The sequence below is a fragment of the Anarhichas minor genome, unplaced genomic scaffold (genome assembly GCF_050575085.1).
Source record: "Anarhichas minor isolate MPS153535 unplaced genomic scaffold, ASM5057508v1 ptg000040l, whole genome shotgun sequence".
Taxonomy (NCBI): domain Eukaryota; kingdom Metazoa; phylum Chordata; class Actinopteri; order Perciformes; family Anarhichadidae; genus Anarhichas; species Anarhichas minor.
Genome location: NW_027466486.1, coordinates 1654243 through 1670233, shown reverse-complemented (window position 1 = coordinate 1670233; position 15991 = coordinate 1654243). Strand labels below are relative to the sequence as shown.

Below are 15991 nucleotides of genomic sequence, written 5' to 3'. Positions count from 1 at the left end.
AATAATTTACAGATAATTGCAGTTTAATTTACATTGTGATTCCACTGAGATGAATAGTTTAAGACACTCTTTATAACAACATAAATTCTTGTTTTGTAAAAGGTTCAGAAAGGCTGGAGGTCTAGTGGAACAGAGGAAGGTCAACAGTCTTCAGGAATTAAGCAACAGCTATGATGTCATTGTCAACTGCTCTGGTCTGGGCTCCAAACTGCTGGTGGGTGACAACAAGGTGTACCCCGTCAGAGGTCAGGTCCTCAAGGTGGAGGCCCCCTGGCTGCAGCACTTCATCAGAGATGGAGATGGAAAGACCTACATCTTCCCCGGCATTCACTGCGTCACTATAGGCGGCACCAGGCAGGAGGGGGACCGGCGACTACAAGTGGACGAGGGCGACACGAAGGGCATCCTGGAGCGCTGCAGCGGGCTGGAGCCATCCATAAGCAAAGCCAAAGTTCTCAGCGAGTGGGTCGGTCTGAGGCCGAGCAGGAGGAACCCCAGGGTGGAGAGGGAGGCGGTGCAGCTGCAGGGCCGCAGGGTCCCTGTGGTCCACAACTATGGCCACGGAGGCTGGGGAGTCACCCTCGCCTGGGGAACCGCCCTGGACGCACTGGGGCTGGTAAGGCAGTGCCTTCATGAAATGCCGCTACAGGCTAAACTGTGAACCAGGTCTGCCACTAAATTCTGCTTTAATCTGTGCCAATAACACTTATCTTTAAAACAAAAATAAGACATCTTGGCATTAAGATAGACAACTAATCAGAACTTAAATCTTAAGAATTTGCTGTAGGTTGAACATTTTATAGTGACGATGCAAAGAAAAAAGTATGTGAAAATAATACATTTTGGTGAACAATTGTATTGGAATTGGTTATGAGAGAATGTAATATTTACAGATTTTTTAAATGTTTAAATAGTTGCCATAGAGTACAGAGATCTACTGTACTGAACTTAATTGAAAGATACCAACATTTATTGATGTGAAAGTAGAGCAGTGATTAACAAACTTGTTAGCATTTTTACAAAGAATATATGAAAGAAACCTTTATTACTAAAATGAATGAACAGGAAAAAACACTGTACGTAATTTACTGATGTGAAATAAACAGCTCTTGTTAACATCTAAGACAAATGCTTGCTGAGTGGAATCCAATTGTTCAACCGTTTAAAATGCTAAACTTTGTTTCAACACTGGAAATTATATTTCTGTGCCTTAAAACTGCTGATCGTTTACTGCATCAACTACATTGTGATATATAGTATTCTCCAGTGTGTCATTAGTTGCCATCAGTACTTGCATTTAGATCAAGCAATGAATAGTTTATTAATAAACGCTTTGTTTGATGAACCGTAAATGGCCTCAGATGACCATGCATCACGGCACACTACAAATACATGGTTGCATTTTCAGAAATAATTGGTCATTTGGAAAAATAACATGTATTTAAAGGACCAGTGTATTAATTTTGGGGCCATCTATTGGCAGAAATGTAATAGAATATGAATTATTATGTTTTCTATAGTGTACAATCACCTGAAAATAGAAATCGTGTATTTTTGGGGTTTATTTACCTTAGAATGAGCCCTTCATATCTACATATGCAGCGGGTCCTCTTCATGCACTGCCATGTTTCTACACTGGCTTTAGAGAGGGCCTTTCGTATTTTTAAGTTACCTGAAGGCCACCGTAGTTCTCCAAAACGCTTGCAATATGAGGGGAGAGCGGAGGGGTATTCAGCTGGTTGCAATCTGCAACCTCACAGCTAGAGGCCACCGAATCCTACACACTGCTCCTTTAAAACATTCTGAACAAAAAACATGGTTTTAAGATGGTCAGCATCCAACAGCTGCAGATAACATCTGTAAAGTAACACTTCACTGTGCTTTTGAGGCCAATACTTTGTCAGAAAGTGGATCAATACTGTGGACCTGGAGCCTTTCTTCTTTCAGGGAACCCAGATTTACTGAGTTTATGGATGTCTTCTTATTTCTTTTCATTATCAGCCGGCGGGCTTCAGAATTAGCCGAAAATGAACGACTCCCCTTGTCCTCTGACGAAATGTGATTTGGGTAGTTGAACATGCAGGCGGTCTCTGCGAGTACAGGTTCTGGGTCTGTTAAGGACGGTGTAGTCAAAGGATGATTGGACCTTTCTGCTGGAGTTGTGGGTGGCAGCTGGAAGTGTGTGCTCTGTGTCGATTCTGCTTGTTTCGGGTGTGCCTGTGCAGTGTCTGTGCTCAAAGTGCTGGGCACAGCATTATATAATGTGGTTGAAGATTGGGAGGACGGAAACATGACCTCGCAATGTTTCTGAGGATTTACTTGGCGCTGTCTGCTCTCCTCAGTCTTGACGCTGGGGGTCAGGTTCCAGTTTTTAGGGGGGATGAGTTTTCTCTCCTGCGCTCTGTGGAGGACGGTCAGAGAGACACTCCGCCTCAGCAGATCTGCTGCTGGATTTCCTCTTAGCTCCGTGCAGCTCAGACTCCTAGCTGTGGCTCCACTGGGAAGATGACCCTTTGCCGAGCTGAGGAGACTTAAGCTGATCTTCGGGGGTCGTTGTGGTGATGAGATACAGAGCAGGTACTCTGGTTTACTTTGGAGTGAAGTCTTACTGGCGCTGGTGGAGGTCAGGGTCTGGGGGGGAGCAGGGTACTCTGGGGACGGGAGGTGGCTTGACTCAAAACCGGAGGAGGACCTGCTCATGGATGAAGACGTCTTTTTGTCCCTTCCTGAAATAAACAAGTGAAGTGTGTGCAGATCATGCAGGTGCCGGTCAGTGGTGACATGTATTTGACTTAATGAGGAAAACAGCGGAGCCGAATGAATGACGAAGGAAAGAAAAGAAGCAAGCAGTCAAGACTGGTAAAGCATGGAGCAATTTATTCCTCACGCTCAACCCCGACAGGAGCACACTTCAGACCTGCCACAGAAGTGTTAGAATAAGTTTAACTTTGACCTTAAACTGTGTTAAACCAAACTAAAGGTTGCTGTAAGTCCACATTTTAGTGCATTTACAATTATACAAAATGTCATATTTTAACAAGTAAAATTATACTATTTAGTAAATATTTTAATTATTCTGCATTATGCAGTTTTCAGGCACATGATAAAATATTGCGCAACATTATATTTTACTGGGCTAAAAAAAATATACACACAAACAGCAAAATCTTGAGAGAAATAGACTGTACACGTGTGGCTGCTCTGACACACACCTTCTGACATTCACAAGAACCCTCATTTACAATAAGCACAACTCTTCCCACTTTGACAATTTTAAGACTTAAGCCAAACCAAATATCCACAATAAGAATGATATAGCTATGAGTAAAGCAAGCATTCACAGTCAATATGTACTGCAATTACTGATAAAGTTGTTGTTTTTTTAGCACTATGTAAATCTTCTCACACGTCGGTTCAACAGTCACCATTTTCAGCAAATGCAAAAACCACCACACAACTAACTCACCACTCAACTGCAGATCTATTTGTGAGTAGACCTACAAGCTGCTCCACATATAGTTTGTTCAAGGGTGTGAAAAATGTCTGCCGGTCACTGCTCAGTTCAATGTGATGGAAGTGAACTGTCTAGTCCCGTAATAAACCTCGTGTTATCCCCTTTTGAATACTGAATTGAGAATGTCATGTTTGTAAAGAAAGGCAAGATATGTCGGTTCTCAAAAGCCCTTAACAGACAAAAAGGTGATCGCAAAACAGTTTCAATGATGTCGGAACAGAAGAGAGAATGACTTGAAGAAGAAGAAAAAACAGAGCACCAGAAGTAAATGTGACGATACAGTCTTTCCAGAAGAGCATGAAAGCTGAATTTGGCGGCTTTGAATGCTGGAGCATCAAGGAGGACTGAAGACAGCACGGGTCTTTCTAGTGAAGGATGAGGCCACAGAGGGCAGAGGAGGAGGTGGGCAGTGTTCACAGGCGACTCAGGCTGTCATTACCGTTCTCCAGGTTCTCGTTGCTCTCGTAGCAGCCGGAGTCCCGCGGGGAGTCTCCCGCGAGTCCACGCCTGTCCAGCAGCAGCAGCTTCTCCTGTGAGCCTCCAGACTGACTGCCTCGCTCCGGGTCGCTGCTTCCTGCAATGCACAACATCGCCAACAGGGGGCAGACAGTCACATCTTATGATCTCCAGTGATAACTGCTGGGGAACAGCCTGTGCTGTGTGCCTGTTGTGCTTTTGAAGATAGCAAGGACAGACATATCAAGAGATTCCTTAAAATTGTGGACTGTAAACTGTGAGGTGAAGGACTCTCAAAACAAGTTGAAACTAATCTTCACAGATATGTCACGGACATATATAGTATATATATTAATCTAATGTGACTTTGCAGGGTTTTCTGTAATCCATCCTTTCACTATTAAGTGAGCGTTATGTTGTTCTGAGGAAGAATTAACCATTTTGCATTAACATTTCAATCTTGAATGAATATTATTCAATTTGGCAAATGTGTCTCTACATGTGATAATATGCATGTGTTTGGAGTCTTATGTAGTGCTCAGGTGTTGGTTACCTGACCCGCCATCATACTCTTGCAGCAGCTCCACAGCGGTGAGCAGCACTGCTCTGTGCTGGGCGTCTCTGATGTTCAGCTCATCCAGGTCCTCCTCCTCCAACAACTTGAATGTGTCCAGATCCTCATAGCCGTTAAAAAGGAATGTGGGGAGATACTCCTGTGGAGAGGGGGGGGGTATGAGCAAACCAGTAAATAAAAATAATCTATAGAAGGTATTAATTTGACCATGCACAACTTCAGAACTGCTAAAAAAAATATTTTTTCATGTAGATGAGAAATTTTTTCATGGAGATGTTTCCAGCCTTCATGCTACTATAAGCTAAGCTAACTGTCGGCTGGTTTATATGAAGCACAGAGACATGAGAGGTATCAATCTTCTCATCCAAATCTCGGCAAAAGAAAAATTATTTCTTTAAACACAGCTAGAACCAATTTATTTCATGTCTGACAATGTCTTCTGTACTTGTTTTGATTACAACAAGTAGGAAGATTATTACTTTGAGGTTGATGCGATCAAGGAGCTCCTCTACAGAGGTGGGTTTGGGTTGCCGGGCCTTCCTCCTCCTGCGTGTCTTCTTGGGCTTCACCTCTTCATTCAGGAGATCCACATAGATGAACTTGAAGGTGCCGACTTTACCGTTGAGCATTCCCATCCACGTACCCATCGGAGGCTTACTAATGACATCGATGACGTCTCCACTCTGCAAGACGAGACCAGCGGAGCTTGAGTTTCTTATACGATATCATCGCTACATGACGTGTAATTCACCGGCTAAATAATAACGTGGTCGTACCTTAAGTTTGAGCGAGTCTGTGTCGTAGGGACTGGGGGTGAAGTCAGTTTGAACAAGAGCGCGTCCACAGAAGGGTCCGCGGTAAGGCAGCTCATCCTCTTCCCCGTCCTCAGACTTCACACTCTCTCTGTTGCTGTTGGAGGAGTCAGTGGTACCCACAGTCTGACCACCTACACAAACCACACGAAGACAAATGAACCACTCAAGGACATAAGACTGCACGGCTCTGTTAGAATTTGAAAAACATTTTTCACGTCTTGGAATCTGACTGAGGCACCAGATGTTACACAGTTATCCACACAGACAAATACAATAAGACAAGGAGGTTTAGACTATCTCGAATATTGACCATGAAACACTTTTCTGATAAACACCACACATCTGCTGTTCAAGGTCATCTTAAAACAAACTTATTTGCAGTACACCCAGACCCGGCACGTACGCACACTGTAAACACACAGACTTACTCATGGAACTTTGTCCGCTGAGGGAACTCCTCAGGCTTTCCACAGAGCCTCCTGGCTTCAGTTTGGGTTTCTCTACAGAGTCAGAGTCCGTCTGAGGCGAGTGAGGGCAGCTGCATATGCGGTCCGGGCTTGACTAGGACACACAGAAGAAAAAACTAAATATTACCTATGCTTCAAAATCGTCACCACATTAACTAGTGACGCTGACAGATGCTGCTGTACGATACTGACTGTGCGTACCTGTTCAGAGAGAGAACAGTGGTATCTCTTCGATATGTGTTTCCTCATAGTTTCTCTCACAGACTTGACTTTTTTGCCGAGGGAAATACGAGATGTTGTTGGAGACTTAATGGGATCCCTCACACCATCCCCGTCTTTATTCTAATGTACATACACAAAAAGCAGAAAATAGGCAAATAAACAAACTATTTATTTTGATCCAGTGTATGAAATATCAGGAAGAAAGACGGCTACGTACCATGTTGTCGTTGTTGGAGATGACCGCATGCAGTGAGCGGTTCGTCAGGTCAAAACCTCCGAAGCTACAAGCTCTCTGTATCAAACAAACAACAAAAGCAGGACACTCATAAGTAGAGATGTAGGTGAAGTTGGGGGTTCCCTTGCAGAGTACAATGAGTGTTTAAGAGCATGCATCCAGCCACCTGTTGCATCACTTTTGCTACAATTTGAATTCTTTTTAAGATGCAACATGGGGCATATACGTTCCTGCAGCAGGTCAGGTCACCACAGATCCCACGAGGGGAAAATACAAACATTTTCTCAGAACCACCGACTGATTTTGGAAGCTCACCAATTAGAAAGAAAACAGTTGACAGTATTATACAAAAAGTACAGGATGGCCTCTATTATTTCCTGAAGTAGTCACCCATCACTGACTCTAAAACTGGTTTGGACTATATTAACATTTAACGAGCATCAGCTCAGAAGCTGGAACAGTGCATGCAGGGTTGCATAATGTTGATAGATATCAGTGGAGTTGATGCGACGACTGCAGGATATATTAAGTCAGTACAGCAGCTTTAAACATGCACCACTCGCCAAACAACAATCTCTTAACAAAGGCTGCTATGAACTCACTACTTACCCCGTGTTGGCTGAGGATCCGGTGACGGAGCTCTCCATCGGTCACAGAGCGAGCGATTTTGGCTTCCTCATTATTGCAACCCTCCATTTCAGAAGCGGAAGAGCCAGTGCCTTCCCCTGCCTCCCTCACCTCGCCTGCTACACGTGTCTCCTGATGAACAGGGCTTCCACTTGACTTTCTAAAGGCCTGGAACATCTTCTGGCTGCTGAAGGTGTCCAGGCTGCTGGAGGAGGGGGAGGTGGTCAGGCTGTCGGAGTCCCTGTCACAGGAGAGCTGATCCCGCAGAGCTGAAGCCAGGGAGTCCACGGGGCAAACTGCAAGCTTCTTCTGCACACCCGAGTACAGTGAGGCGCTGGCATCTCCGAAAGCAAGTCCATCCATCATTAAGCTCTCTGGAGGGTAAAGATAGGAGAATGGAGGATGTCAACATATTAAAGTAAAATGTAAAGAAATGCTCAAGTTTAAGATTTGACTACAAATAAGGTTGGACTTTTTTTAAATATCAGGTATCAGCCAAAACACTGTATTGTCCCCAGTTGTAATGTGTTGTCTTATGTTGTGTTGGAGTGTCTAACAGTCTACAAGCTGTTTCAGAGGCTTTTCCAGAAGGCCAATTTCAAAATGCTGGAAAAACATGTTGGGGGGGGGGGGGGGGGGGGGGAGAAGCACATTCTTCAGAACATATATTCACACAGACTACACAACTGGAGAAAACACACAGTAAACACTGTTATTGCAGCACAGATCTTTAGTCAAACAGTAATTAGATCGGGCACAATCACCGATATTGTCTCTAGACTCTGCGTCACATTCAGAATTGTGGCGTTCCTCTTTATAAACATAGTACGTTTTTACTGTGAACACCTGGTAGTTTCTACATCTTGGCTTCACTTATAGAAACACAATTTCACCGGCATAAAAAAAAACTACAACTTCACTTGCACTTTTGATCAAGTGGCATCACATAGTAGGACAGTGAGAAGGTGGACAGTTCAGAAGGTTCTACAAAGATGGTTTCAGTACCCTCTGCTCCAGGCCTCTTAGACTCATCAATTCTGATCAGCTTCTTCTTCCCCTTCCGGGTTGAGTTGACCAGTTTGTGGAGTCTCCTGAACGTCACAGACTCCTCTTGTTCATTGTCTGACAGGTCACAAGGCTGAGGAGAGACCAGAGAGAATCTTAAGCACAGAAAACATTTACCAGAGAGTTACGGTAAAATAACACAACAGGTCTGTACATAGTGGACTGTTACCAGTGGAAAGGCCAATTATTTTAGTTCTCTGCTTTCAGTAACTTGTATTAAACAATAAGGTATATAAGCTGTGTGCATGTAGATGCTACCCGCTGAGCATTCTGTAGAAGCGACATGTAGCTTAACATAAACATGTGGTTGGAAACCACAGTGACACTGAAGCCCATGTTAACAGCTGGCCCGTACGCTCTGCACCAGAAAAGGCTTTCTATTCGTGGGAAAACGAAAAGCTAGCTTCTTGGAAATCACCTTCACCTTCAAATGAAATGATGGTTAGTGAAAAAGTCGGTGGTACGTTTGAAGACTCGGGTCACAGATGTTGAGGGTTTTTAGTCTGCTGACCAAAACATGAGCAGTATGTACATCCCAGAATACACGTCAAAAGACAAGATGAAAGCAGATTTTAAATACACAGCAACAACTCAATGCAAGTAGAGATGCTCTATAATTAACAAAGAACAACAGGGGAGGGGGTAACAGACGTGCAACCATGACACAGAAAGAGAAAGTAAGAGACACACACACAGCAAAGAGAAATAGTCAGGCCATAGAGACCAATCTGAAAAATGTGCCCTGCACCTGAGCCCCTAATCACCTCACCCATGCATAAAAGAGCTGTGGCCTGCATAACCGGGCACTGTGCGGAATCCAGCCGCTCACTGCAGCACAATAGGGGGTTAGCGCTTTGACAGTGATGAATAGAAGTCTGCCCAGTGCCCTGCAGTTGGGTGAGGGCCCTGAGCTGAAGGGCTTTAGAGGGGCCCCGGTTCATCGCCAGGACAGGGACAGAGGGAAAGAGAGAGGCACTGTCAACAGCTCAGCAGCCTTGGCACCGGTAGATCAGAGGCCCTCACGCACAACACACAGCCTGAAGTTGCGATTCAACGTAAAAAAGCGACTAAGGTGCCCTCAGACTGGGAGCTTAGAGACTTACGTTGCAGTTGAATGACTCATTTGTGGTGAGGCTGGAGGGATCGGTCCATTCTGTGGGATCGGACCGGCACGTCTGTTTGTTTTGTACTTCAAACTCCTTCAGCTGCAGAAAAAGACAACAAACAAACAAGGTTTTTACCATATGCCTTCATTAAAACGTTATTTCTTTCACAAAGCTGAACATGCTGTTAACTTTTCCAGTCAACAAACAATTTCCTGGATAGATCATGTCCAGTTTTTTTTAATGCAGATTTGCTCTTTTTTACATTTTGGCTTCAAAAGGTCAGACGTAAAAGAGTTGACCTATTTCATCTGCAACAGTTTGTTTTCCACAGCAGACTGTCAAAGTTGATTAAAAGGAGAAAACACAGCATCTGTGAGGAGAGTTTTGGGATGCATGACATCATACCCGTGCCAAGGCTTCCTCTATAGAGATCATATTCTCCTTCACCATCATCATCAGCTGGATACGCTCTTCATCACTCATGGTGATTTCACTGGCCACAAAACCAACGTCATCACCTGTCAAGTAAAAGTAGAGACGTCAGCTGACAGGACGAAACACAACCGAGTGCTGTAATTAGGCATTTTATCAAAACTAATCATGAATGTCACATGACAAGAAGACGTGCGTATGTTGATGAGCAATCCTACATACATCATTGCCTTCTTCTGTGTTATTGACCGAACGTACCTTTTGAAATCTGACGCAACACTCCTTTCTGTGACTTTCGAAAACTCTGCCAAAAAGACTTGCTCTTTCTCTTTCCATCCCATTTTCCTATACAGTTCAACAGTTCAGGTTAATTTAGTGCAGAGAAGAAATAGAAACAGCATCGCCACAAAAATACACAGTAATATCCAAACTATAGGTAAACAATTAATAACTCCAGTACCTGAACTGAATTAACAAACTAAGTATAAGGTTATGCCCTGGGTTACAATATACTCATGATACAAACATAAAGGTGTTTGTTTAAATAGAGGCACTCATCGTTGTCATTACTACCACCAAAGAAGAAATATATAAAATCCCCTACAACCACAAATAAAACTATTTTTCAAAAGTAGTTTTTCTGGAGGCTTAGTCGAGTGTAAAAAGGCCGTGAAAATATATATCAATCTCAATATATTTACAATGATGAATTAGGAATACAATGCATGTAATAAAAATTCATTCTTACCTCCTGATCCGTCATCAGAGCTAGATTTGTGCACAGGTAACCTGAAAACCAAACACAATATTTACTTCATGTGAAGAGTTCAAACGGGGAGTGAAAGCCCTGAACAGAGCGGTACCTGTTTGTCACAGTTATTTTCTTCATCATTCCCCGCTATCCCACCATCTCCCTGAACAGGTCTTTTTATCCTCTCCACTTGCGTCAGATTCAAAACAAAAAAACAAAAAAGATTCACAAAAGCGCACTATTCCTCATGACACTAGCATCTTAGTAACGGGAAATCAAAGTAGTCAAAACAGATGAAAAAGACTGGCTGCTCTTGGCTGATGAACAGAGGTCAGTGCTCCACGGCCATCGCAGGAACAATGGATCCTTTTTCACGTCCAGTCAGGGTTTTGCAGCAGCAGCGCTAACGTGGCCTCTGCATTCCCTGCACACTTTCACCCTCCTTCTCTCTGTGTGTCTCTCTCTGTGTGTGTCTGCCTCTCACTCTTCATCTCTCAGGGCTGTTTGTGGCCTAGAACTGTCTCTCTCTCTCTCTAACAGTCTCTCTCTCTCAGTTGACACTTGTTGCTGGTGTTGGATCAGAGGATAAGTTTGCAGATCAGACCTGTACTTTATATTCAGTAGATGAGATATCAGTGGTCGTATTGTTCTCTGCTGAAGTGTTAGAGGTTCATCTCTGAACACAGCTACAAAAAATGTGAAATTTACATCTTTTGTTCATGTTTGGTTGAATTACTGTATCCTAATTATTAAATATTCATTTTGCTAACACTGACATTATTGTTTGTCACCTTGTCTTAAGCAGCCGTTTATTCACCTAGAAAATGTTATTACGCTGGTTTTCAGTAAAGACACAGTCAGTGTCTCTAGAGTATTCACTAAATATATTTTTGCATGATTAAATCTTGAACATAGCCAAATGAAACCATCGATACAAGTGTCAAAATCCCATATTAATTTCATTTTCTTCAAAGGACCATGAAACTGCTCAAAGAACAATTCAATTTTATAACAAACCAAAAAAGCAAAACACCATAATATTCAGAGTTGTAGCATGACACATCAGCACACTTTTTCCTCTTTCAGATTCTTCAGTAAAAAATATGTAGGAGACGATAAATAGTTGAAATATTTCGGCATGAAAAAGGCAATGAAAGTTGAACGACTTTAGAGTAAAAATAATACTGTTAAGTTATTAAAATATGTTTCTGATGCTGGTAGCCATCAGTTTCCTCCAGCATTATCATGTACTTGTCCCACTAGGGGGCAGTGTACGTTTCCAATGAATGCGTTTAGGTTCTTTATCAAACAGGCCTGTTTCTTACTATAACTAAATCCATTAAAAAAAAAAAAAAAAAAAAAAAAAAGGATATTGCTCAATTTCAACAAGCTTAATCAAATCAAAATGTTGCTTTGTATTTAATCATCACCATTTATTCATGATAAAATATGACTAAGCTTTGAAATCCCTCAAAAGAAACAATGGAGAGAAGGAAGGAAGTTTATAGGTGACACAGGAACACTTCATAAATGTGACGGGGGGGGGGGGGGGGGGGGGGGGGGGGGCACCAGGAAGCAGAGGGATTTGTCTCCTCAGGGTGACACAGAGATAACGCAGCAGGAGTCATCGCAGTTCAGCTTCCAAGAGCGATATGACTTATATTAAATGATAGTAGTGTAGTCTGTAAATATGACTTATATTAAATGATAGTAGTGTAGTCTGTAAATATGACTTATATTAAATGATTGTAGTGTAGTCTGTAAATATGACTTATATTAAATGATAGTAGTGTAGTCTGTAAATATGACTTATATTAAATGATAGTAGTGTAGTCTGTAAATATGACTTATATTAAATGATTGTAGTGTAGTCTGTAAAGCCACAACAATACACACTATCTGGACAAAATAATAGTCACAGCCATGAGACCACTATCTGTTACAAAATGTACTGGTCTGTTCCTGTTCTCACTGATGCTTCACCCCAGACAGTCAAGGATGCCGAGCCTTGCTGGTGCCTAAACAAACATTCAAATACTGAAATTGTGGATTTCCAACTTTCCTTTAAAACAAACAGTTATAATTGGGATTTTTCTTACCTTCTTTCAGTCTCTGGTGTGGACGTGGTGCTGCCGAGTCCAAGAGATTCCTTATGGAGATGAAAAAAACCTCAGTTTAAATACAGCACAGCAGTAATGCTTCAATTAACAGTTGGTTTTAAAAGTAAAATAGACTTAGTTATAGTGTTCTTCTCTGAGCAACAAGTCATTTAAAATGATGACAAAGTAGCTTATACAGACTGAATCAACTGCGATCAAGGGTTAACAAAAGAGGGATTTCAGGAATTCATTCATTTGTAATTTGGTAGTAACAAAACCCACATATACCACTAGTCACATTTTTTAGGAACTACTCCCGAACATCAGCAGACAGTCTCAAGGCCGGCTCTCTGCATACCAGTCAGTCAAATTAGTTGGTTTTTCTTTTTTGCTCAGGATAATAATGACAAGGCCGTTCCATCGCCTCTTTATCAGCCTGTCTGCTGACACACGCAGGCAGCAGGAAGTTGCCTTCTCCTGGGGTCTGACACACTGGGAGCTGGACACTCACCTGGATCTGAGAGCGGAGCTGCAATGATGTGGCCGCTGAGTCAACCGTTCCCTGAAGCACACAGGCAGGGGAAGCGGAAGAGTAAATTACAGTGTCATCGTAACACAGAAATAGAAATTATATTCATCCGACTGCATCGGCCATACCCACATTACAGATAAACACCGGTAAACAGTTGTGTGTCACAGGCCTTTGCAGTTACTGCACTACCAACAAATCTGAATCTCATGATATTCATTTACAACGTCAATGTGTTCATCTGCACTCTAACGGCTGATAAAAATGATTTAATGCCGATATGTTACTTTTGTTTTTATGACCTAAGCTTTAAACTGATAAGAAAAGACTGATACTCGTTTACCATCTCTGCATCTTGCACTACTTTGCGTTTCCGTAGCTCCTCCATCCTTTCACACACGTCACTGAGGGAGGTGCCGTAATACTGAGAGTACTCGTGAACCAGGTCGTCAAGGTTCCCCACCGAGCCATCCTGAAGGAGATAAAGAGGCATTTAAAAACACTCAGATGTGACCACAGACCAGAACAGGAAAACGACAACCAGCAGAGGTTGATGCCAGACGGCAGGGTGGTAAACAATGACCACTGTGACGGTTCAATCCATTGTGTCAAGGTTTAGCACGGTCGCCAGCAAAACAAACAGCCAGGAAACACTGAGATAAAGCACCAGGAGTGTTAATGTATCAGAGACATCCAGCTGGGATATTGCCACCGTCTTCAGTTGGTTGTCTTCCTGCCCAGCGACCCCTTCCACCTCCTCAGACCTGACCCCCCCCCCCCAGCCAGAGGAAGCACCGTGTGACGCAGCTACGACTCTCACTCAGCTCTCCAACAGTCGTCAAGAGTCGACTCAAGAGGCCACGGTGCAGTCGACCATAAATCACAAGAAGTAGAATCACTCAGTCGGAGGACTCTTTGTCCTCCTGGATGTAACCCTTCTTAGTTTCCTACAATTGTGTTACCTGGAATTATATGCCATGTGGGAGGAATAAATCATTTCAGAGAAGTTCTGCTGAGTTGTATGACCTGGTGACCTTTTCATGGGGCTGCTTTCCTAGTTTTGAACCAGACAACTGTAAAACACACTGGAGTATTCGGTCTATTACAGTGAAGTGCAGGAGCGACCCTCAACAACACTACCTTTGTTGATCAAATTTAGTTGACTGTCCAAATAAAGTTCAAAAGTCTGCAGCCACGTCGCTCCATGTGTCATATTCATACGCAACACATTTTCATTTGCAATATTTTGAACAAAATGTTCAGATTCATACCCAAACTGTTCATGTTTGTAGCTGATGTTTTATGTTCAGAACAAATATCTTCTTCTTGATAAATAAATCAATATCTGTAATGATTCGAGTAGGCTTGAACCCATGTTATTACTATTTTCTCCCAAATCTGTAAATTAATAAAACTTCTATCATACAGTTAGTGCAGAGCAGTGAGACGGCTTGAATCATTCATGACTTATAAAGATAATTCAACAATTACAATATTAAAAGACAACATGTGAGAAGTCACCAGTTAAGACTAGACAGACAAATACAAGCAGTGTCTGATAATAGCCATCCATTATATCCATAAACTGTTTCACACATGATTACTACAATTATTATTATGCTTCACCCTGAGGGTATATGCAAATGTGCCCGCTGAAAACAGTCCTCTGCAGTGAAAAGCAATACTGTGGGCTCACTTGTCTCGTGGCATGATAGACTGACTGGCTCAACTGTCCAGAAAAGAGGGCCATTCATTTGGTGACATGCCCCCCGGGTCGAAAACGGCCTGAAGATCTGGCTGCTTTTCATACAGTCAAGAGACGGGGCCGGGGCCAACTGAGAAGCTCTGAGCTGTGCCTGGCTGCAGTCGCTCCTTCGCCTCAGACTGCCACGGATCCACATAAACAGCCTATTGTGACCCAGCCACATGATATAGCATTGCCCCCCCCAGAGTGCTTATTAGACACGCTGCATGTATATACATCGCCGTTACACGTGAACGTTTACTAATAAACAATATGAATTCCATTCCCCTGCCGACAATTCTTACAATATGGGTTTTTGGGGCGACTATTGCTTTATGTTTCCGTGCGTCCTAATTAATGGGTCTTCAAGCCAAAACTGCAGCATGAGACATCAACCACAGAGGCTTGAAAAGGAGAGTGTGGTGTCACATTTCTCAGGCGCTGAGCATCTCATAGGCAGACAAAAGATCCACGTGCCCCCAGGGCCCAGAGGGTCTAATGAGTGTTTTTACATCTCACCGTCTCATCTCACCGTTTTTGGAAACCAGACCTGGGTCATCTGTAAATGATTCGCATCACTGAGAAAAGTCAATAATAAGGAGATCAGATCATTCAAATAACACCATGACGGACAACTTCTCTGATGATAAATGTCCTGAGAGTAAAGTTAAGTAAACTCCATTTCGACCGACATCAGGTTTGTCAGAAACATCTGACTGATGTAACGCAGCAACATTGTGCTGAAAAGGGCTAAAACCCAAATCAACTGAAAAGTTTGTATGTTTACATCCCATTTGATGAACTTATTTCAAAAAGATTTTGAATAAATAACCGTAGAAATCCTGAACAAACGCATGTGCTCGTTATTCATCTGTTCAATCAAACAACTTCTTTCTTATTTAATGTCACAGTGAGACTTTAGTTCAGCAGAGGTCGTCATGTTGTAAACGTCACTGACTATGATAGACTATTGTATTTTATCTGTGTTAAACAGTGTATTGGGGGATGTTTCAAAAGATCACGAGAACAAGCACCGACTTGTTTATTCTTTTCTATTAAATGAAAGTCTTCATTAACCGCAAACAACCAAACAGGGAAAGAGACACACACAGACACTACACCAAGTTGTCTTTTGAAACAAGATATAAATGAAATTGTCCCCCTATGAATCTACAGTAAGCTACCAGCTCGAACCATAGGACCACATTCCAGTGCAAACGTAAAAATACACTCACCACAGACGGGCATCTGGCTGCCAACAGTAGCTACCCGGCACTCGCTGCTCTTCAGTTCCACCACACTGCTGTGAGTGAAAGGCACCGTTTTGAAAGTTAACTCAGCTGAGTGAGTGGAGG

The 15991-nt window shown here is 42.7% G+C and overlaps 2 protein-coding genes across 6 annotated transcripts in view; one reads left to right on the top strand and one right to left on the bottom strand.

Moving 5' to 3' along the window:
• The window catches only part of ddo (D-aspartate oxidase), a 10958-nt gene extending 9829 nt beyond the window's left edge, over positions 1-1129 (top strand). For all 3 annotated transcript variants that reach the window (XM_076107553.1, XM_076107555.1, XM_076107554.1), the window contains one exon: positions 103-1129. In XM_076107553.1, the coding sequence (XP_075963668.1) occupies positions 103-661 (559 nt within the window). In that variant the 3' untranslated portion in view covers positions 662-1129. The remainder of the gene's footprint in view (positions 1-102) is intronic.
• On the bottom strand, positions 953-15991 carry sash1b (SAM and SH3 domain containing 1b). 3 transcript variants are annotated; one of them, XM_076107545.1, is made up of 18 exons: positions 15872-15991; positions 13236-13364; positions 12875-12925; positions 12364-12413; positions 10262-10302; positions 9772-9858; positions 9487-9599; positions 9079-9180; positions 7916-8048; positions 6893-7284; positions 6266-6340; positions 6028-6168; positions 5788-5920; positions 5321-5490; positions 5024-5227; positions 4524-4683; positions 3954-4088; positions 953-2726 (listed from the first exon to the last, which is right to left on the bottom strand). In XM_076107545.1, the coding sequence occupies exons 2-18, from the start codon at positions 13278-13280 to the stop codon at positions 1873-1875; spliced, it is 2886 nt and encodes a 961-aa protein (XP_075963660.1). In that variant the 5' UTR covers positions 13281-13364; positions 15872-15991; the 3' UTR covers positions 953-1872. The 3 variants fall into 3 exon arrangements, with proteins under 3 accessions (XP_075963660.1, XP_075963661.1, XP_075963662.1); XM_076107547.1 differs by lacking the exon at positions 953-2726 and having other exon boundaries at positions 2858-4088; XM_076107546.1 differs by lacking the exons at positions 12364-12413; positions 12875-12925; positions 13236-13364; positions 15872-15991 and adding an exon at positions 10377-11594.